At 38.0% G+C, this 22,103-nt stretch overlaps 1 protein-coding gene across 1 annotated transcript in view; it reads right to left on the reverse strand.

Moving 5' to 3' along the window:
- Window positions 1–3,398: 3,398 nt before the first annotated feature.
- The window catches only part of ST8SIA4 (ST8 alpha-N-acetyl-neuraminide alpha-2,8-sialyltransferase 4), a 53,940-nt gene continuing 35,235 nt past the window's right edge, over window positions 3,399–22,103 (reverse strand). The window contains exon 5 of the mRNA XM_018072946.2: window positions 3,399–7,247. Coding sequence (XP_017928435.1) covers window positions 6,965–7,247 — 283 coding nt within the window. The 3' untranslated portion in view covers window positions 3,399–6,964. The remainder of the gene's footprint in view (window positions 7,248–22,103) is intronic.

Below are 22,103 nucleotides of genomic sequence, written 5' to 3' on the forward strand. Positions count from 1 at the left end.
GTTTTGCAGTAAGAAAATGTTGAGAACATCTCATTGATTTATATTTGCATTTATTTTGGTACATAAAGAACCAGTAGAAGACAAAAAGGCATAAACTGAATACAGAAAGGAGAGGCCACTGTCAAAGGCAGCAGGAGAAAGTATGGCTGAATACTGCCAGTGTGAGCAGGTCTTCATCACAGTGCAACAATTTTTCATGAACACAATTACTGCTCATCAATTATATGTTTATATTTTTGCTGTAGTAAGCAATCAAAGACTGCACTTTTCCAATAAAAGTGGATGGCAATTTAAAATAATCTAATTAATATTACAGAGCTATAAGCAGAATTCAGCAAAATCTGGCATCTTTTATGTCTGTGCCATGAAAAAGAACACAGCTCAGCAAAATATTGACTGTCATAGAATTTTCAAAGACACACAAACTCCAACAGTGTGTGAAGACAGAAATTGCAAGTATAGATTAAAAATATCATTATAGAAAAGGTTGGGGATGATGTTTTCTAGTTTCTATAACCAAAGTGGAGTTTCTAGTTTCTATAACCAGTGTGTATTTACTCTTGCACCATGGCTGGTAAAGGTTTAGAAATCTATTATTGATAAAATCATGATACCACTGGATTTAAATATATTTAAATAGGCTTTAAATATACTGTACAGTATTTGCAGTATTATGTATGATTTCTACGTTCTTTCAAGCAATTTTCAGGTGCACCCAGAGATGAAGCTGAGCATGTGTCCCTGTGACACACAGAGACACACACAGAGAGGACACCAACACAGCTGGACACTCACGCTGGCACTGAGGAAGCTCTGCCTCTGGGATCACCCCATAGAGAACTCACAACCACCGGGGCAGACAGCCCAGCCCCTTCCTCCTCCTGCGCTGGCAGGCGGAAGGCCCCCAGTATGGCACTCATGGAACACTCTCCAGGTCCCCCTGGGCACACCAGCACAGACCCTTTCCCCGTCTGAGACCCTGCCCCGATGCAGGGTCCCTGACGAGAAGTTTGCTGGCGAAGACACACACACACATTCCAAGCACAACCAGTTTGGAGTGGGGGGAACACAAACACTCTCCCCCCAGCAACCAGCACCACACACATGGGCTGTGACCCGTGGTCCTGCTGCAGCCATCTGTACTGAGCCCTTGACTCCCTCCCTTATGCTGGTGCTACCCAGCAGCTGGTTTTGGGAGCACACAGCATTCCCCTCCCATGACAGGACGTTAAAGACTGCCATTTGCTCCAGCTGCTGGCACTGAATCATAAGGTTGGAAAAGACATTTAAGATTACTAAGAACAACTGTTAAACCAGCACTGCCAAGTCCATCACTGAACCATTTCTGTTAGCATCATATACACACATCTTTCAAATATTTCAAAGGATGGTGACTCCATCACTTTCCTAAGCAGGCTGTTCCAATGCCTAATGACCTTTTCAATGAAGAAATTTTCCCTAATATCCAATATAAACCTCCACTGGCACTACCTGAGGCCATTTCCTCTTGTCCTGTCCCTTGTTATTGGGAAAGGAGGCCAAAATCCACATTGCAACCCCCCCCCTTTCAGAGGGGAGTTGTAGAGGGTGACTGAGACCTCCACCACTTGAGTCCAGCAGCCAACACCACAAGCCAGTGGTATCCACATCCCTCATCTGACCAGCACAGTTGGCACCCACTCTTCTCCCAGCAGTCACCCACTGTCTGGTACTGAGTCCTTGCAGGATGCACATGCATGGGACAGACAGTGAGATTACACAGAGGAGGTAGTAAGAGAAGATTTAATAGGGAGTTAGGACAGACTGCAGCAATCAGTCTCAGGACTCTACCAGACAAGCATACTGAGCTGCCACGGTTTACACACAACCGGCCCCTTTTCTGTCTATTCCTCTTCTTTTCCTCCCCTATGCTTTGCCCCATCACTTTGCAAAGTCCCACTGCCTCCCCTCCAACATTCCAGACCCCCAGTCTGCATCCTTATCAGTCGCAGAGTTCTGTTTGTCCACAGTTTCTTGGTAGCTGTTCAGTGTGACTGATGAGGTTGGCTTCTTGTCCTTGTCTCCATTATGATTTGCTTGTCAGGTTTGGGTCTCCACATACATGGTTTCCCCCTTTTCCTTAGTATCCCATTTGACAAGGTCCTTGATCAGAAAATCTTACTGGAATAAAAAATCCTACATTGCACATACCCTTACCAATTTATGTGACTGGTCAGTTTTGGTTCTCTTCTCTGCCTCCCTTATCATTGGTCAGACAGGTTTGTGTTCTTCTGTTCATTTTTATGGCTTCCTTCTTTTCTTAATATCCCCTTTTGTGTTGAGAAAGTCCTTAATCAGACACCTTAAAGGAGTAGACACTCTCCTTCCACATAACCTTACAAGTAGCACATGATTGAAAAAATTAACCAAAACTATGTTACAAAGGAATATTGAACAGAATATAGCAGAAAAAAATGAAAAAACTTCTTTATTTTACAGTTATACAAATAAAAAACAATCCCCATAGCCGTACTTGAAATAATATTAACAGTGTCAAACATGACAATTCTGACAGAATACATATCAATACTTTAAACTACACAAATTGTATTACATACACTCAGTAGCAATAGTACTGTGCAGGAATGAAGCTCTCTGTAAACGCTCTTCCTTTATTTTATCTACGTTTATAACAATTGTGCTTTTCCCTACACAAAGTAACAGTGCTCTTAAAAATAAATAATGTGCAATTTCAGAGTTATACTCTGAAATATGCTAATCTAGATCCCCATCTAAATCCTGGACATGTCTCTCCCAGGAAAATCACTGCAAAAAGTGCTCAGCACTTTGCTAGACCAAACACTAAAAAAAAAAGTACTGAACCTACGCCTGATTTGCTCCAAATTGCAGTCAATTAGAGAAAAGGTACTGACCTCAAGCACATGTTGCTTATACCGTTAAACAAGAGAATGATACAGTCTTTATTACACATCAGACTCTAAACCAGACAAGATCTGAAAGGTTCAGTAGATGTTATAACTGGAGAGTGGCTCAGAGCTGTGGGAGAGAACTGTCCCAAAGCTGAAAAGTTAACAATCAAACATTTATCTATTTTTTTAATGAAATATGAAAGACTCTGTCACGGAAACATTAACATGTATCTTAATAAACAATTTACATAAATTTATCTGAATGAAATCAAGTTGTTTAATGCAAAGCTGCCATAACATTTGGAAAAATATACATGTTCTGCTGTATTGACGTAGCTCCCAGTCCTTATTTCTAACATACATTTAGGAACTATAGGTGTCAATCAATACGGCTGATGAGAGGATAAATCCAAGGAACACTCTGAACAAAACTGATTGGTACCTCTCAGTTGTTCCTCACCAGGGCAGCTATTACAATATTAGGGATACTTATTTTACCTACTTTGTATTAGTTGTTGAATGAACATAAATCAACAGAAATCATCCAAGGCAACTATGGAGGCTTAAGCTGTTTATTGACTGCTGAAGGACCACAAGGTGAAATCTATTCCACTCTGAAGTTTCTACACAGCAGCTAAGCCTTTGCTGCTATGCTCTGGGTCACCTTTAGGGAAGAAGTCACACAGTGGAAGTGCATGACCATTCAGGACCTGAGGTGCCTCAACAGAAATGCGCCAGGAGCCCCAGGAGGTATAAGGGAAAGGTAGGAAAGGGTGTCTGCAATGACTCCACTGCTACAGCTTCCCAAGAGGGCAAGGGCTACCAACCAAGGCCATGTAACCTAACAGGGAAAGTCCTGGGCATTCCCACCTCAGGTCACCCTAGACTAACCTGTAGTTGGTGATCACAAACGACCTCAAAACAGACAATTTGTTAGCACAACACCTACCAGGGAGCCTCCCAAGAGTGTTTGGGCTCCACATGGAGTTCTTATGCAAGAACAGTAGAGTAAAATGACTACTAGTCAGTATTTGTGAAAACCTGCACAGTCAGAGACCACAACTGCTACTTACCTCAGAGAATGGTCTGAAACCCACCGCTCACTACATCACACCTCAGCTCAGGACAGAGTGAGACAAGAGGTGTGTTGATGAGGAGTCCAATGGTTTTGGCAGGGAGACACATGTGGGTGCCTGTTTGAGGGGAGAGGGCTATGAGGATGAGTGTGGATGACAGTACAGAGCTGTGAGACCATGGCTCATGGTGCCAAAAGTGCGCAGTACTGAAGGTGGAAAGCCTGCAGGAGATGAGTTTAAGGCCCAGTTTTGAGAAGGTATAAGCAAACACTGTTGTCTTGGAAGTAGGTGCTATTGTCACATCTTAAGCAACACCAAGTCAGAGAAACTTAATGGTAAAAATCTGGCCTCCATGGCTTGTGTATTGAAGTTAACTTTACTCACAGCGAATCAAATGTGAAGCTTGCAAAACAACTCACGTCAAGTTTTTGTCTGCTGACTTCTAAAGACAAATTTTCTCACCAAGCTTTCTAACTGTGCGTCATTCTTTTCATTTCTTCAATTACACAAATAAGTTTTTTTTACTGCCACAGGAATTGTGTCCCCACCTACTTCGCTAACAGAAACATAATCAATTGGCATATTCAAACCTTCCCTGAGGCGAACAGAATCACGTGTCAGTTAATACAGTAGTCTCCTTGAACCTGCTTTTTGTTGATGGCCTGACACTACAGAGAAGACATTCCCGGAAGAGAAAATAAATCTAAGCAGATGTTCCTCTGAGCTTCTGAGAGACTGGCAACTGTGAATTCTTTATTTAATAGAAATTCTGTCAATGTATATGAAATATGTTTTAGAAGATCAAAAGCAGCAAAACCCTAACAACAAGAACAGGAATATGCCCACCTTTCATCAAGGAAATAATCTTGTCTTAAAATGCAAGTGTACATAGTGAACAAATAACAACCTCTGGCTTATCAACAACAAATTACAAACATTCCTCTCTGTATGGCTGTTTAGTTCCTTGTGATACCTTGATTTCAGTGAGTTTCATGTTAGGACCATATCCAACATATTAGCATATGGCCAAAGTAAACTGTCCTGGGTAGGAGAGCCTGGTGAATAAGGAAAGATGCTACTGTGTCTTAGACATAGCAGAACTGACTCTATTCCCCATAACTTCTGGCAAAACTGTCTGCCAGGCAGTGATTTAGCTACCAAATTTGCATAATCCCAGATCTCCAGTCATGCATGATAAAATACATGTGAATTTAAGAGGAGAAAATGAGTAATAAATGGCATTTTCAGCAAGTAAGTGTTTGTGAGTGTGGTGATACATATGAAATTGCTGAAGCTAATTCAAAATTCAGTAGAATATCATATTTGGAGCTGAGGACCTAACATAGAGATGAAAGCATAACAAGAAAATACCCATACATTGTATCTGCATGCCTCCTCTTTAGCAAAGCATGACATGAAAGACATGGAACCATGGTGTTATTCATTTATGTGCTCCTTTAGCACTAAGACATACCACAGGCAGACAGGTTTTGTTTCTTGGTGTATGTTGTACTGGCACTACACCCTCTCCTACACTCCTCTAATTTCTTGTTCTCCTTTTTCTGAAGAAAAGGAAGTAAAAGTGAAGGAAGTGAAAGAACTCTTGGTTTTGTGGATAAACAATGATTATAAAAAGAAGACTGTGAGATAATGCAGCTCTGTGTTATTTCAGTCGATTACATATCAGAACATCAAGCTGATACAAAAGAGGTATATTAGATAAAGAGAGCATCCAACAGCATTAGAAATTTAGGTTTTAAAAGAACTGTGTTATCTGCAGTCCTTTTATTTTCCATTTAATTGGCTGGTTTTTTTTCTTTAGATTTGTTCCCCTGTCACCTGAGTTTCTTTAGACTGTGTTTTCTTTTCTACTAGGAATAAAATCGTGTGTATTTACACATATATATTTGAATGTATGAAATAACTTCTTTACTTCTGCAGATTTTTCTGAAGAATTCTATATGAGAAGTCAGTAAAGAGGCTTTTCTTTGAGATGCTTAAAAATGTAAATAAGACTATGTTCCCTTGAGCAGCAAAGAAACATAAGACTAAATCTAATTCTATGGTTCTATGATCTACACAATTTCTTCAAGGTAAGGAAAAAATGTGTATAAGAGTAATCTTTGGCACCAAAAATAAGGGCACCTTCTTGTATGTCTTCAAATCTGTACACGAGAGAAAAATTCCTCTTTAAAAATGGATCAAAATGATCTCTGAGTGGTTCAGTGTAGTGGGTACTGACAGCGGTAGCTAGAAGAACACTTGGGATGTTAAGGGTTGTGTGACAGCAGGATACAACACAATAGCACTAGATAAAATATTTGATGTTCCCCTCTACCCTCTCATGCTTATGAATCTTTTTTTCTTAAGACAATTCCAAACAGATATACTTTAGTTACTCATAACATCTTTAACATCCTGTAAGGGCTCCAATACTTAAAAGGAAAAAACCCCAACCAACAGCAGTAAGAAAAACAGCAACAAAAGTTGAGGTTATAATACAAGATCAGAAACAGTTCTCTGACTGAAGGCATTTACTGATTTGCTTGATCTTCCAGACTTCACTTTCTCTACTCAAATCCACCATGATCTTTTCTGCCAAAGCCTGGTTTATCTGCTCAAGAAAATGTTCCATCCACTGGGTATTTCTTCTGTGAGCTGTCTGACCACAGTTGCAAATCAGCAGGCTCATTTCTTCAATTCATGATGAATATGTCACTGAATCCTGTAAACACTACTGAATATACATTCAAGCTTTGTTCTTAGTGAAAGTGGCACTTACTTGAACCCTTGCAGTCAAGATAGCTTAGTTATATAGCACTTTACAGGTATAATAGCTGGTTATGTACTTCTGATAAAATTCCTTTTTCCAATGGCTTAGTGGGTATTGAAACAAATCCCCACTGTGGTCCCATTGCCATTTCACAACATCTATATGATGAAGTGTGTATTCTGTATTTATTGTACTTTACATGTGCTTTATTGCTGTATGCATTTCCCTGTTGTTAATTTAAGTGCTCCTCTATTATGTAATACATACAATGTTTTAAACTCTAGTGGCATCCTATGAGGACTGGCATTAGAAAAATACCGATACTTCAGGTCATCGTAATAGTGATATTTGACTGGTTTTCCACGTAAATCCTTTGGGAATGGCCAAAATCCATATAGGTGAATTTCGTCACAAAATCTGGTGGCAAGCGTATACATGAGGAGACCAGTGCTGGGTCGTTTAATGTGGACCTTGTTTGTCAGCCAATAGCTGCAAAGAAAGAAAAAGTACATTAAGAAACTATCATAAAACCTCACATGAATAAATCCTGTGAACTTATTTTATCTACTATGCATTGATTTCACACTATGAAAAGATGAAATTTTCATTCTTTTCTCTAAAACAAGATCGTAAATGATGACACTGTCCTGGTGCACCTTTATTCCTCTTAGAAGAGGATAAGCGAGGCCTTATTTAACATAGTGCTGAAGAAAAGCTGGCAAACTAAGGGTTTTAAGTTCACTTTTGACCCTAAACAGAAGTCATGATGTCTGCAGACGCTAGAAAGCTGTAGTTAACCTCCTCAGTCAGACCAGGGAACAATCTCTTGCTACAAACTCCAATCCCTTGCGATATCCAATTCACCTGATCAAGTCAGCCTCCCACTGAATATTTAATCAGCCTAGTGATTATTTCACAGATTGCCTGTCTAAGTAAAAAGCAAATGGAAATAATAAACATAACACTTTAAGAATGTAACTTCCACAAGTAAACAGAAGAGAAGTTTTAACTACTTGCTTGTGATTAAGCACATAAAGCTTCCTGGTTGCTACCAGCAGTCTTCAAAAAAGCAAAATCTTACGCTAATGATTTTTAAAAGTCTTTGTTTTGCACTTAACAGGTCTGACTGAAGCTTCAGGGCAGTTTCCCTGAGCCAGTAACAACATGTCTGGTTATGGGCTGAGAAGCAGCAGAATGTTTTCAAAGAAGAAAATGGGAACTTATCTGGATTGCATCATGTAGCTCATATTGGTACCTTCAAAATCTGCCACCAATACTGTTCTACATCCCTAACCTTCAAAAATAGAATTACATTAAAATAGTGTCAGCCTATTATTGGTAAAACACTTCTCTGACTGATTCAATATAAAGTTTGTTTAGCATTTTTATAGAAATAAAAAAGGGTATTTAGATTCTTAAACATGGTCGTTCTGTTGGTTCAGACAAACAGCAGCCATGCACATGGTTGAACAGGTCAAACTGTGGGAATGTACAAAGCCAAGTAAGGGAGGTAAGCATTACACAGTGTTACCACACAAATGTAAAATTATTGCAATGTGTCACCACACTCTTAGTTGTGGGCTGTGAATGGCTTCTACCATAGTCTAGAAAGGGGGTCAAGGCAGATAAACCTCATCAGACCAGAGTTAGCCTTGCTTAAACAGGGTTACAATAGGTTGGAACTTAAAGTATACAAACTTTAAGATTGATGTAAAGGAATTTAGCAGTGTAGCAAGAGGAACACCTCCCCCCCCTCCATGAGACAGGATAGCAAAACTATGTCTTTAATCAAATTTTAAAGTGTCCTAAAAGCATCAGATAATGTGCAACAGTTAAATTAACCATCCCATTGGAACTGGCCTTTTTAGTCTCACTGTTTGCCAAAACCATAGCCTTGAACCACAGATACCTATGTATGTGAAAGCTAATTTATTTTTGAAAGCTAAGGGCCTCTGCAAGCAAACAGCAGTTCTAGGTTGAGTGATTGCTTCTCCAAAGTGAAGATAAGGAATGACTCAGAATTTTGCTCGGCTGTAAAAAACATGAATGGTAAAAAGCATATTTAAGGAACAAATGCAATTGGAAATGGTTAGGAAATGGAACATTTGTCATTGTCTTAAAAAAGACAAGTTTTCAGACACAGGATGCTAGGTAGTTTGCTTCTTACTCTGATAAACTGCAACACTGTAAAACAAGCCAAAGAAGAGACTCCAACCCCAGAAAATAAACTTTTACTTATGGAAAAGTTATTGAAGAAATCTGAACACTTTTAGCACTTCATATCACAGAAAAAGCAAAACAGATTAAAAGTGAAAGCTAATGGTTGTAGCTGCTTTAACTAATGAGCACTTTTGTACCTGTTTTCAGTTTCTGGAGTCTTATTATAACTTCAGCTTAAAGCCTAAAGGTACTCTTCTGACTTATTTTTCTGGGATGAGCTCATTTTCTGTATAACTAAGATTACAACATGAAGGAAGCAATTTACCATGGAACCACATGAGAATCTCTCTTTTGACCAATTTGTTGTTTTCCAGCTGCATAAAGAAATAAGCTTAATTGAAAAAGGAGTAGGTGCATCTTACCATATTAGAAAATGGGCATCACTGTGAAGACTATAACTGGAAAGCTGCAGCCACATAGTCCACCACTACAAGTGCTCACTTGTTCTCGACACTTTGTGCTAAAACAACTAATTTGTGGGGCCTGAAGGCTGAATTTATTGAAGATTTCCGAATTTATCAAAATGTGCCAGCACAAAAATACACTTCAATTCTATAATATTGGTGACTTGAGGTTGAATAGCTTGAAATCAAAGAGATTTCACTTCAAATTAATTTTAAATACATGGCTGATGGTAATGTAGTAGAAACACTGGCAATGTGTCATGACTTTCAGCTTAGTAGTAAAAAGTTAAAAACAAACCTCCAGGAGTAAGGGAAAAACACAGCATCCCCAAACACATAAAAAAGCCCATGCAAGAATAGAGAGTATGTTGAACTATCTGCAATGAAAGGAAGGTCAGATCAGTACTTAAACAGGTCCATGTATTGGTTTTTTATAAAACTAGACTTTATATATATCATGTTTGGAACAGGTGACTAAAGAAACCCACACTGTAAGATTAAAGCTCACCCTGCTGACAGCAGGGGACTCCTAAAATTCTCTCTCTCATGAAAAGAAGGTATATTCAAACAGGTACTGGTTCTTCTAACAGTGTCCTTCTGCTTCTACTCTGTTTGTTGTTTTTTTTAATATCATTCTGTCTATTTTCACCTCAGCTCCTCATCCCAAACCGAAGCATCTTGTATCTCCAAAACGTTTTACTTGCCTCAGACATATTAGACCATGGTACACAGGTGAGACCTTCTCTTTGATCCAGTACAACACGGATCTCCTTTCTGCAATCTTTTCTTTTACGGGGTATACACCCTTCAAATACATTTCACATGATTTTAAAATCTGAACAGTGATCTCTTGCATGTTTCACTCTATGTTACAGACAAAAGGGAAATAATCCAAAGACAATGTTGGTATTTCTGGTAAGACTGGAGATAAGTACTGTCAATAATGGATTTGCACCAGCATTATTTTAACACCTTCTGGTGCTTCAGAAATAATTTTTTTTCCTTCCCTTTTAATGCTATCATCTTAATGAAGCCTAGCTCTTACATACAGTTCCACACCATGAATAAAAGACTTAGACATTTTAAAATTCTTTGTGTAAAAATGTAATTTTTTATGAAAGACTTCTTTGTCTCTACCAAGATAATACCAAAATCTATAAAAGCTATATAACAAAAAAATTGATTTTAAATGGAGACATGGGTACCAAAACGAAACATCTCAGTAATAATGACTTTTACGAAAATCATGAGATCATTCCTATTGGAAGGGACATCAGCAGATCTCTAGCCCAACTTCTTTCTCAGAGTACTGTCCCTCAGCCCCTGCTGACTGGGTCTGTGCTCCAGCCCAACCTCCTTTGTAGTTCCCAGCTCAACTTGCTTCAGTTGGGCAATATCTTTCCTGCTTAGGGGGGCCCAAAATAGAGCAAATTTCTCCACGTGTGGTCTAAAAAGTGCAGAGTAAAAGGGGGATAATCACTTTCCTTGCTTGACCAGCTACAGTCCTGCCAATACAGCTCCAGATGGTTTTGTCCCTTTGCTGACAAGGACCACTGATGGCTCATGTTCTTGCTGCCTGCCAAGATGTTCAGGTTTCTTCCAGCAGAGATGACTTCAGCCACTCAGTCAGCCCCCCTCTGTAAGTCCGCATGGACTACTCCCTCCCAGGTGCAGAACTCCACATTTGTCCTTGCTGAGTTTTCTCCTGTTAGCCTATGTGTCCTGCCCCATTATCCAGCTGGACTTTGACATCTAATTGTCCAGTCATCCAGACCACAACATCCTAATTTGGATGAAAGAATACTGTGGCAAACAGTGCCAAAAGCCTTGATACCACTGAGACATATGACAATCCATTATACTCTCCTACGCACAAAAAAATGGACACAATTTAACAAATAGAAAATCTAAGTTATGAAGAGAAGAGCCTGTCAAAGTTGGTAAAAACTTTTAAAGTGGTACTTGTTCAGAGACGCATATGGAGGTTAACGCTGGCAGTTTCAGGTATTTGCATGCCAATTCCTGCTCTCCCAGAGCTTTAAGAAGGTTTTCCCTTTCAAGTAAAGAAGCAGAAAGCATAAAAATTCTCTCTGTCATGAACATCAACTCCTGTATTTGCTGTACCTCCATCAGAACCAATGGGATTACATTGGAAAGTAAGAACGTAAGAATTTGTTTCCGTTGATGTCTACAAATTCTCAGTCTACTTGAGCTTTGGACTTCTAAATATACATTTGAGGTTGGTTTTTTTTTTTTACATTTTTCTGTGTTTTCCAAAACTCACAAACATTCATCTTTTCTTAACTTCAGCTGACCTCACACTATTTAACTCAACCTTGCATGAAAGAAATTTTGAATAAAGTGAAACCAAATGAAAAACAGAGTGTTAACAGTATATAATAGAAAACATCCTTCTCTGGTCAGCAGTAATCTTCTGGCAAAATGATTGTCCCCATCACTAGTACAAGACCTCAATACTTGTAACCAACTCTTTGCCACTGGGGTTCAAAACAGTTACAGGTTTACAGATCAGGTGTACTATGCACTGCTCTTAAGCCTTGTGTCAGCAGTAAAGTCCTATGTTTTGTAACGACCTGGAAAAATAAGAGGAACCACAAAGGGACAGAGCCTTAGGGGAAAACTCCTTCCACACCTGAAAATAAGCAATTAAAGATGTCAAAATCTGCCCTGATAAATATGAGATACATTTTTTACAGCCATAAGCACTGTTAAAAGATTGCTTTGACACTTAAATTTGTCTTAGTGTTTACAGAATTTCAATATTCTGGCCTATAAAGGCACTGAACCTGCTTCTGCCAGATCAATATATCACCTGTGGTTTAATACTCAGTCAAATGCACCCTAATTTCACCTGTATCTAGCTAGATAACTTTACATTTACGGAAATGGAATGTTCTACTGTCAGCATGACTGCAGAAGAAATGTTAAATGAATAGCATGTTGCTACCTGATAATGACTTCCTGTAGTTATTGACAAAAATTAAATTCAAATAAAAAAATAAAAAGCAGACATCTGTTTTAAAAATAGTTAATGTTAAAATGGTCTTCTGAGAAAACTCTAATACAATGACAAATACACACAACAATTTATGGCAATCATCATACCCAACTGGATACTGGGGAATTCAAATTATAATTGTTTACCCTGCTACCGGAATAGATGACTTCAGGCTAGATTAAAACATGAGATGTGCTCTCCCGTTTCTGTACTCAAAGTGTCATCTCAGACAAGGAAAACCAGATATGATGGGTTACATTCAAATATCAGATATTTTAGCACACTCAACATCTTTATTTGCCATATCTACAAATTCCATAAGATGTTTATGCATAAACAGACAGAATCTGGTTGTGTATATTTCAATGGATTTTTAACTCCTTTCTCTGGACAAGGCTGAATCTGAGGAAAAATATATAACCCTGAATAGGTTCAAAAGATTATATACCAAGCTCTGTTCCTTGACTGGTAAGCTGATCTCCAAGTAAACCCTCTCAACACACTTACTTGTCACTCAAATTTTGTTCCTTTTACAGCCATTACACAAAGCAAATATTTTTAAAAGAGCTTTCTGAGAAATCTTACATGATATTTGAAAAGTTAAAATATTAGCATTAATAAGAAGGTAAGGGAAAAAAGATTTTGAGAAAGAAGACAAAACATTTCAGTGTTACTTGAGCATATGTGGAAGTGTAAGAAGATAGATGATATATACTCTCTTAATTACACTTTCTCAAAAGTTACTTAAGAACAGGACAAGGCACGGAGTAAAGCAATACAGGTTATCAGAAGAATAAAGTGACTTCTGTATGAGGAGAGATTAAATAGAGTAGCTTGAAAAAGATACAACTAGGTGGGGAGATGGTAGAAGGCTCTAAAACAATGTAGTGTGTAAAGACAGGAAATAGGGATTTAATTACTACTTTAACACAAGCACTGTAACACAACAAACCATTGACCCAGTGGAGTCATTCAGTGGTAGGTCTGAAATAAACAGATGAAAGCAATTTTTATACAACACAACTGGGAATTCACTGCAACAGGATGTTTTGGATGCCAACAGCGAACTGACTAAAAAGATAAAAATCCTTAACGTTCACAAACACCCAGCGCTAGTGAACCTCCTTCTCAGTGGTTTGCTAAACTGCTGGCCATGAGTGCATATATCAGAAGGTAAGCTCTTGAGAATTTCTCTGTTTCTAACTTTTCTTCTAAGCCTCTGTGTTGGCACCCAGCACTAGTAAGACCACAGGCTAAAAAGGGATCTCTTAAACAGTCACTTTTATGTACTAGGACTCAGCATCTGCTTTCTCTTGAAGGTGCTAGCGCAAATATCTTCTTCAAACTCAGGTAGAATAAAGCCTTTCCTTGTGCTTGCTTGTCTTCAATGGGACTAAAAACACCAATGATATGAAAAACTCTTCAACTGACACTCTAAATTTATGTCAATATTTTAATTAAAAATGCACTATTTGCCCTTTTCTTACTGAGACATGCTTTGGGCAGAATGCTGCACAAGGAATCTAGAGTGTGAAAGAATTAAAGTGTGAAAAACAATACTGAGAATGTGATGGCCAGCACAGAAACACCAGTAAGTGTTTACGCAAGATCTACTTGACAGTTTTCAACACACAATATTTTGAAAGAGCATATACAAAAACCTCTTTTCTTTAAAGGAATAATGTCCTTTATGAAGAGCTGAACCACTCTCAAAAATTGTCATTTACTTTTTATCAAACTTAATTCACTACTTTCATGTTAAGTGTTGGTTTTTGTTTGTTCATTTTTCCTTTACCTCTTCACCTATACTGTCAAGTGAATTAAAATTCTTACTTATAAAGAAGATTTCAAGTACCACTTGAAAAATTGGTCTCCATCTGGCAATCTTTCTTCAAGAGAAAGAAAAGACTAGTGATATCAGTGGTAGATGCAGTCATGTTACATATTTTCCAGTGCCACAGCTAAGTGAGAACATGGCCAGTAGGCTGCTCTACACTGTCACTGCCCTGGCAGATAATTTTAACCACTGTGAGCATAGCCTTTCCTGGCTGTGGAAAAATAATTAAGAATATATTAAAGTTCACTTTCACCTGTCTTAAAATTGTTTAGCTTCCCTGTTGTAGGAGACTACTCTGCTTTGCACCATTGTCCTGGCATGATCTGCTTCCAAAGGTGCTTTAGTCAACTTTTGGAAAATCACCTCTATAGGAAAATAATCCACTAAATACAAAAAAGTATCAAAATAAACAAATATTGCTCTTAAGAAACACTTGCTAAAGTTTAAACTAATTAAGCTCATGAACTCTTCTAATACATAAAAAGGCTTTAGTCTAATAACTGTAATCCTCCACATCCTCATGCCCTACATAACATTTAAAAGGAATGGTAGAGTGAGGACTATATATGAAAGAGAAAGCGTTCAGAGCTAAGTAACAAGATATGTTTAAGTCTGGGAACAAGTCTCAATTTCTGTCCCACTTCTGCAATATTTCCAAACTATCAGAGTACTTTTATTTGAACCCACACCAGCTCCTTCTGTTTTCATCTAAACAAACAGAAATTATTGACCTAGATTTAGAAGGAGATAACAGGATGAGTAAGTCTCTTTAAGTATTTGATAAAAGCATTCACCGAAAGGAAACGACCTATGCTTCAATCCTTGATAAACCAATGGCAACAGTTTTTTATGTTAAACCATCATTAATTTCAAAGCATAAGATAACCATGATCCAGTCCTAGATCCTTCCTTCATAAACACACTTTCAAAACTGTCCACATATTTTTTTTATTTTTTTATTTTAAAGTAGAAGCATCCCAGCAGGACAGACAGATGGCTTCCCTTTCCCCAGAAAGGCCCCCAGCAGATACGAGGCACAATATTAAGGCGGGAAATGCGGGGTTTGATCTGCTCAGGTAGGGAAGAGGACAAGTTTAAGACTGTACTGTACAAGTTTAAGCAGGTGCTGTGGACTCTGTGCTGCAGTGCAAAAGTAGAATGAGTATCATCATCTTCCATCTGCTGAAAGAAAACAGTAGTGCAACTGTGTGAACACTGACTGGTAATGGGCACAGGGCCTCCTACAGAGCACACCTACAAGACCAAGCTCTTCTCTCAAGCTGTCCACACCTCTACAAAGCTTTGCTAGCAATGGGGTGCCTGGCATCCTGCTCACTGCCACCATGACCTAGGTATTGCAGAAGAACTGGGCATTCCATAAGAGTTAAACCATGTGACCAGAATTCCAAATTTTAGCAAAATTCAAGCTGTTTCCCTGAACACATATGGCCGTATGTAAACCAACTTGTGCATAATGTATTTCAGCTGAGGCCAGATCACTGTCTTCACTCAGCCATTAAACACCGGTAAATGCTCTTTTATTTGCACACTCTTATGAGGTACACTATATCTGTGAAATCGGCTAATGCCCATGTACCTGAAGGGATATAAAGCCATTCAAAACTAACTAAAATAAGCAGAGTGGTGACTCAGTCAAAAAGGAAAAAAATTCTAAATGATGCACTGAAATTTCAAATAAATGTTAAGATTTTTACTAGAAGCACCCCAACTGTTTAAGAAGTTTAAGCCTTGCTTGGTTTGTCCCAGAAGCATCTAGTAAAGACCAGCAGAAGAGACTTTAAGCATCAGGAGTTGCAAACCTTACAAAACAAAAAAGAAATGAAAATGAAATAAAGTTTAAGCAATAAACAATATACATTTATTCCTATTCAAAACAACACAATCCAACTAATTCTATAAAGATCAATTAGTCCACGTCCCCCTGTCATGGGCATGGACATATTTCACTAGACTAAGTTGCTCAGAGCCCCATCCAACCTGGCCCTGAGCAATTCCAGCCAGGGGGCTGGAGCAACCTGTTCCAGTGTCTCACTATCCTCATCATAAAACATTTCTTCATTCTGTCTAATCCAAACCTACCTTCTTTCAGTACAAAACTCCTTTCCTTTGTCCTGTTTCTACAGACCCTGGTAAAAAAAGTCTTTTCCTCTCCAGCTTTCTTGTAGGGTCCCTTCAGGTACTGGAAGGCAAGAACGAGGTCTTGCTGGGGCTTTCTCCTCCACAGCAAATAGCCCTGACTGTCTCAGCCTTTCCGCACAGGAGAGGTGTTCCATCCCTCTGATAATTTCTGTGACCCGTCTCTGGGCTCAGTCCAACAGGTAGATTTCTTTCCAGTGCTATGGATCCCAGAGCTGGATGCAGCACTGCAGATGAGGTCTCACCAGAGCAGAGCAGAGCAGAGCAGAGCAGAGCAGAGCAGAGGGGCAGAATCACCTGCTGCCCACATTGCTTTGGATGCAGGCCAGGATACACTTGGGCTTCTGGTCTGTGAACATATATTGCTGGCTCATACACACATGAAGATATGTTAATGTTTCATTCAGGTTAAAAAATTCTGACCTGCTCAAAAAACCCTTTTTTGTTAATCAATTTGTGGCCATAAACTAGAACCCATCAGTGATAAATAATAAAATTGCATCAATTTATTTTTCTTCTACTCTCCCCCATTATAAATTAATGAACTACTTTCACACTTATAAAAGACAGCCTGTAAGTTCAAATCAATCTATTTTTGATTTATATACACTGAACCTGAATCAAATAAGTTATTTTTTTTGTTACACATTTGTTAAAAGCTGCTAGCATTACTGGTCTTTTTTTTTTTTTTACACTTCAGACAGTCTCTTTACACTTCCAACAGTTAAATGACTATTGTTTCATATATTTTTGTCTTGCTTCACGGAAAAGTTTAAAAACTTTTAAGGGTTAAGATAAAACCTTAAAAAACAGTGGAGAACACTTGAACAGTGTCACCTGTAGGTGTATGAATTGTGATCAGGAAGCATGCATGTGAATTTATGAGAATCTGAAATGTAAGATGGGAGATGTGTTTAGATGGCACATAAACAGTTAAATCTGTGCTAATATGAAACAAATGGCTGTAGCAAAGTACAGTAGCAATTATAACAAAACATAAGAGAAAGTATTTGATTAACTAGGAAGAAACAGAACCAAGTGGAATACCAACCCATGCAACTATTTGCCGTAATTTTGTAGTCCTCCTTTTTCCTTTGTTTCATTCTTTCTGCATAAAATCTCAGAAGATAAACTATATATCTATGTCTATAGATATAAAGTATAGCTATAATATAAAATAAGCTAAGAAAAAAACTTTGGTAGGAAAAGTTGTATTGGATTTCCATTCTGGAAAGCACACTGACCCCAATCCTAACAAAACAGTTATAAATGCAGGCAAAAGAAAGCAATTGCATTTTAAGAACACAGGACTACAAATGAAGCATGTTTTAGAGGGAGTCAATTGCTTTTTCTCCTCTAGTGTATGTTGTAAATAGTACTTATTTTCTTCTCTAAAAAAAGGATACTGGTATTAGTTTGGATTAAACAGAAGCAATGAAGCAAAGGGATGAATCATGAACACACTGAAGATGGCACAAGAATACTTTATTGGTTTTAAAGACTAAATTTTCTACTCAGTAAAATAAGACTACTACCACTCTTGCACACACAGAATCATATGTAAAGGTGGGGGAAATAAGATTGGAAGTAGGAAAAAGTGTCACACACACACACACACACACACAGAAAATGTGTACCGTACAGAAAAAAACCAGCATTTTCTAACAGCAACATAAGAAGGTAGTCATAGGAGATAGATATTTTACTTCACTGAGATTTTTCAGTTTTTAGGACATTTATAGCCTAAGCTTATATTTTGACTCATGACCATGCTCTGTCTGTTTCTGAAGCAGACTCCTCCACTGAAAAAGAAGCTTTGCCCTGAGTGGTAACCATGGCTGGAAAGTTCTTTTCCTCTTCACTCATCTTCTAGAGGCTCCCTTTCCATTCAGGAGTGGCAAAAGAGACAGCATCACTGTTCCCTACTGCTGGAACATTTCATGGACCTATGGGTAGATCCAGACTAACTGTGATGGCTGGCTGGCTTCCTGGGCAGAAGTCTGGTCTGTGGCACCAGGAGGGCTGGTCAGAGGTAAATCTCCAGCTGAAGGACAGAAACACAAGCTCACTCTGGGACACCCCCCCCCCCCCCCACTACTGGAGCTAAACTGAGAAATCAGAACCCAAGAATGTACCAATTTCACATGGCCCATAGGGGTAATTTTAACAGGCAGAGATCAGGCAGGGTGATAAATAGGTTCCTTGCTTTCTACCAGCCATACTCCGTTCCTGAAAGAGATTTCATTTATATTTCTCAGAGTAGCTATTTAGGCCCCAGAAAGACTACTGAAGGAGTCGCTTTGTAGGAAATTTGACAATGGCTTGAGTCAGCAAAGGTACTGCAGGCAAGAAATGAAGTTGACCCATGTTCAGCCAATAATTTAGTTATACGTACCCAATATTCATGTTAATCTTGAAGTTCTGTGCTTTGTAAACTGTGCCATGGGGTTCTGACTTTTTTCTGGGAATTAGTGAGGGCATGAAAAAATGTTCATTAAAGATTACCACATGCAAAGCTGTCTCCCATGTAAAAAATGGGCAAATGAAGTGAAAAAGGAATTTGGTTTGTAAAAAGAGTGGGTCTGATTGGATAACGCTCTTCAACTACATCAACCAAGGTTTCTCTGGGAAAGCCCTGTTAAATTAGGAACAGGAAAAAATCTTCTGTTGGAATAAACAATTCAGTTGAAGGACAGTAAGCTAAAAAAAGAACTGTGTAGTCTTACTACAAAGTTGTAATAGTAAGATGCATCAAACTGGGGACATTACTAAGTGCTTTGAAACACACAGGTAACTTTGGATTAAATTTATAAGATACACCTTTCAAAAACCTACAGAATTCTTAATATTTTATGAAAGCATTACTATAATTTACAATTGATTAGCATTTTTACCATGAAAATTTCATTAGAATATTACTGGAGAGGTATAATTAAAATTAGTAACTTGCCCTAATTCTAGCTTTTGCCGATCTAGTCTTTCCTACTGATGTGAATATCTGTTCTTATGCTAATGCCCAGTAGATGTATTTCTGTAACAAAAAACCTCTATCTAATTTTGTCTCTTTTCAAAACAATGCAAGTGAAGTCATGTTCAGAAAACAAAACAAGAAAAATCAAATATATGAGGAATAAGAATAAAATGCAGTGTGTCCACTATGCATATTAAGGAATTAGGGACACAATAATGGAAGGATCTACCCAAATTGCAAATTCTGCTTTTGTCACTTCAAAAAACCCTATAATAATTCATTTGTTGCCCAGAACATCTATTCCATAGGTCTGTATTCTTCAGAGACCATTTTCTAACAACTTACAAATCTTAAACCTGCCCTAAAAGGACAAAAAAACCCCACAAAACTATGGGAAATTCTGTTCCCTGCTATATATTATATGCTGTGTATGTGCAAGGGGGGAAATTTATAAAGATGATTCCAGGATGAGGACTATGCCCTCTACTATGAAAGCATTTTATTAATGGCACTGATACTGAAGCTGATGTTGAAAAGTGCAACCTGTGAATTTGAGCATATGTTCAGGATGCTCCTTGCTTATTGGACGATAAGCACGTTAAAACTGCTTTCAGCTTGTGCCCGACTTCCCCTGATATCTGAAGTCAAAATGCCTAACATCAGCTCTGGATAGATACAGTATAACAACATGTTCAGTGCTATGTTACTTGTTAGACTAAATTCAATAATATAGAAGAAAACTGGACTTCTTTTGATTTAATCAATACAATCTGAAGTTTCCTTTTTAGAGATTATTATAGAAAATATGCATTATATGTCCTTAAATTTGATCAGTGTAATGAACCAGAGCAGATTAATCAGATATAAAAGCTATTGATTATACCTTAATAAATCCCACTGTTGTCACTGAACTACTCAACCAGAAGAGAGTCTTCAAGCAAATAAATGTAAACTACTTCAGTAAATTATGGAGGCAGAAGTTACTCCTCAGGATCAAGATTATACACAAAACCTTTAATCAGTCAAAAAGCATTCACTGAAGCATGTGCAAGCATGTGTTGAAGAACGTGTTTGAAGAGAAACAATTTGCTTCATTACAACTTAATGTAGAGCTCAAAAGTGAGAGATTGCCTCAGAAAATCCATTAAGTATGAAAAGCACACTTAAACAACACACTGGAGTCCACACATTGCCATGTCAAAGGACCAGCATCTTCAAAGAATGAATATTGCTCACTTTTCACATCCTATTAAGCTCTAGCTCCACTGCAAACAATGCCAACCAAAATGCCATTTAAGTAGCAATGAGATGTGACTGGAGTTCTGCCAAGCCCACCAGCTGGTTTCACAAGGATATGCAATACACCAAGGAAAAAACTGTTTTCAGTCATGGCTACACTCAGTCAGAAACAAATATATGATATCTATGTGAAAGGCTGCATATCTCACTACTGATTTTACAAGCAATAACTTCCCGAGAGAAATTTCTGTGGTTTTTTAGTAGGAAGATTAATGGATGTTTTTACTCCAAAACGATTTTCTGTCTTTAGCTTGCTTTCCTCCGAGATTTGCTGATGACGGCCTGTGCATCAATTTTTCTTTTTACTATGTATGTCAGAGAGGAGTATGGAGAAATATGACAAAAGACTGTCATTATTGGCTAGTATTTGCCAAAAATTTAGAAATGTGTCCTCTCCATTGTACAACTTGCTTTATTTTCTTTTTGTGGGTTTCATGAAATTTAAAATTTATCAATAGGGGCATGTAGCAGGTGGGTGTGTACTATTTGTTTACTTTATTATTGCTGTTATAAATCAAATACAGAAAAAAAGGAATTATGATTATGATAATCCCTAACAGAAAAAAAGGAATTATGATTATGATAATCCCTAACACAATCAGTTACTTAGTTCACTAGACTGTAAGATTACAATAAAATGAAATCTTAAAAAAGAAAAGAAAAAGCAAAAAAAAGACCTTGCAAATGCATTTAAAAATTATTTTAAAAGGAAAGGAAATAGTTGTCACTTTCTGAAGTAAAGCCTTTAAAAAAAATCTCAACCGTCTTACTGTTATTTACTATTATGATACCACAGTATTTTGCCAGTGGCTTTACTAAGTTACCATCAACCATATAATTAACAGTAATTTGAAGTGAGATCTTCAGTCTGAATTCAAGCTACTCAACTTCAAGTCATCAATGGTAAAGAAATAAAGTGTATTTACACATTGGCACATTTTCCAGATATTTTGTGCCCGGAACTTGCTTTGCATAACACAAACAAGTTTATAGGATTTGAAAATGAACTCAGAAAGACAGATTTCCTCTTCTCTTTCACCTCTGCTTTAGAGGATGATCATACACCAAAATAGCAATGATGTCTCAGCAATCTCATGAGTTAAAGCAAGGAGATTTGATGCAAATGTTGTGCTCTTCCACAGTCTTTAAGCATTATCTCCATTGGTGAGAATGTTCTCTAAACAGATTCAGTTGGAAAAGTCAGTTTGCTACTAACAACATCAGAGAGCAGACATTCACAAATGTATGAGTCAAATCCTCCTCTACTGACATCCTCTCAAACCTGTTCTTCTCTCTCTCCTGAATTCATCCAGTTCACCTTCTACTGAACTCCAGAGCCAGTGAACATCACCTCTCTGGATCTGCTCCCACCATGAAACATCCCTGGGGGAAACCCACTAACTACAGCAAATCAACTCCTCTATGCACACCCATGACA

The sequence above is a fragment of the Manacus vitellinus genome, unplaced genomic scaffold, assembly GCF_001715985.3.
Source record: "Manacus vitellinus isolate BGI_N305 unplaced genomic scaffold, ASM171598v3 scaffold_23_pilon, whole genome shotgun sequence".
In the NCBI taxonomy this organism is placed as follows: Eukaryota; Metazoa; Chordata; class Aves; order Passeriformes; family Pipridae; genus Manacus; species Manacus vitellinus.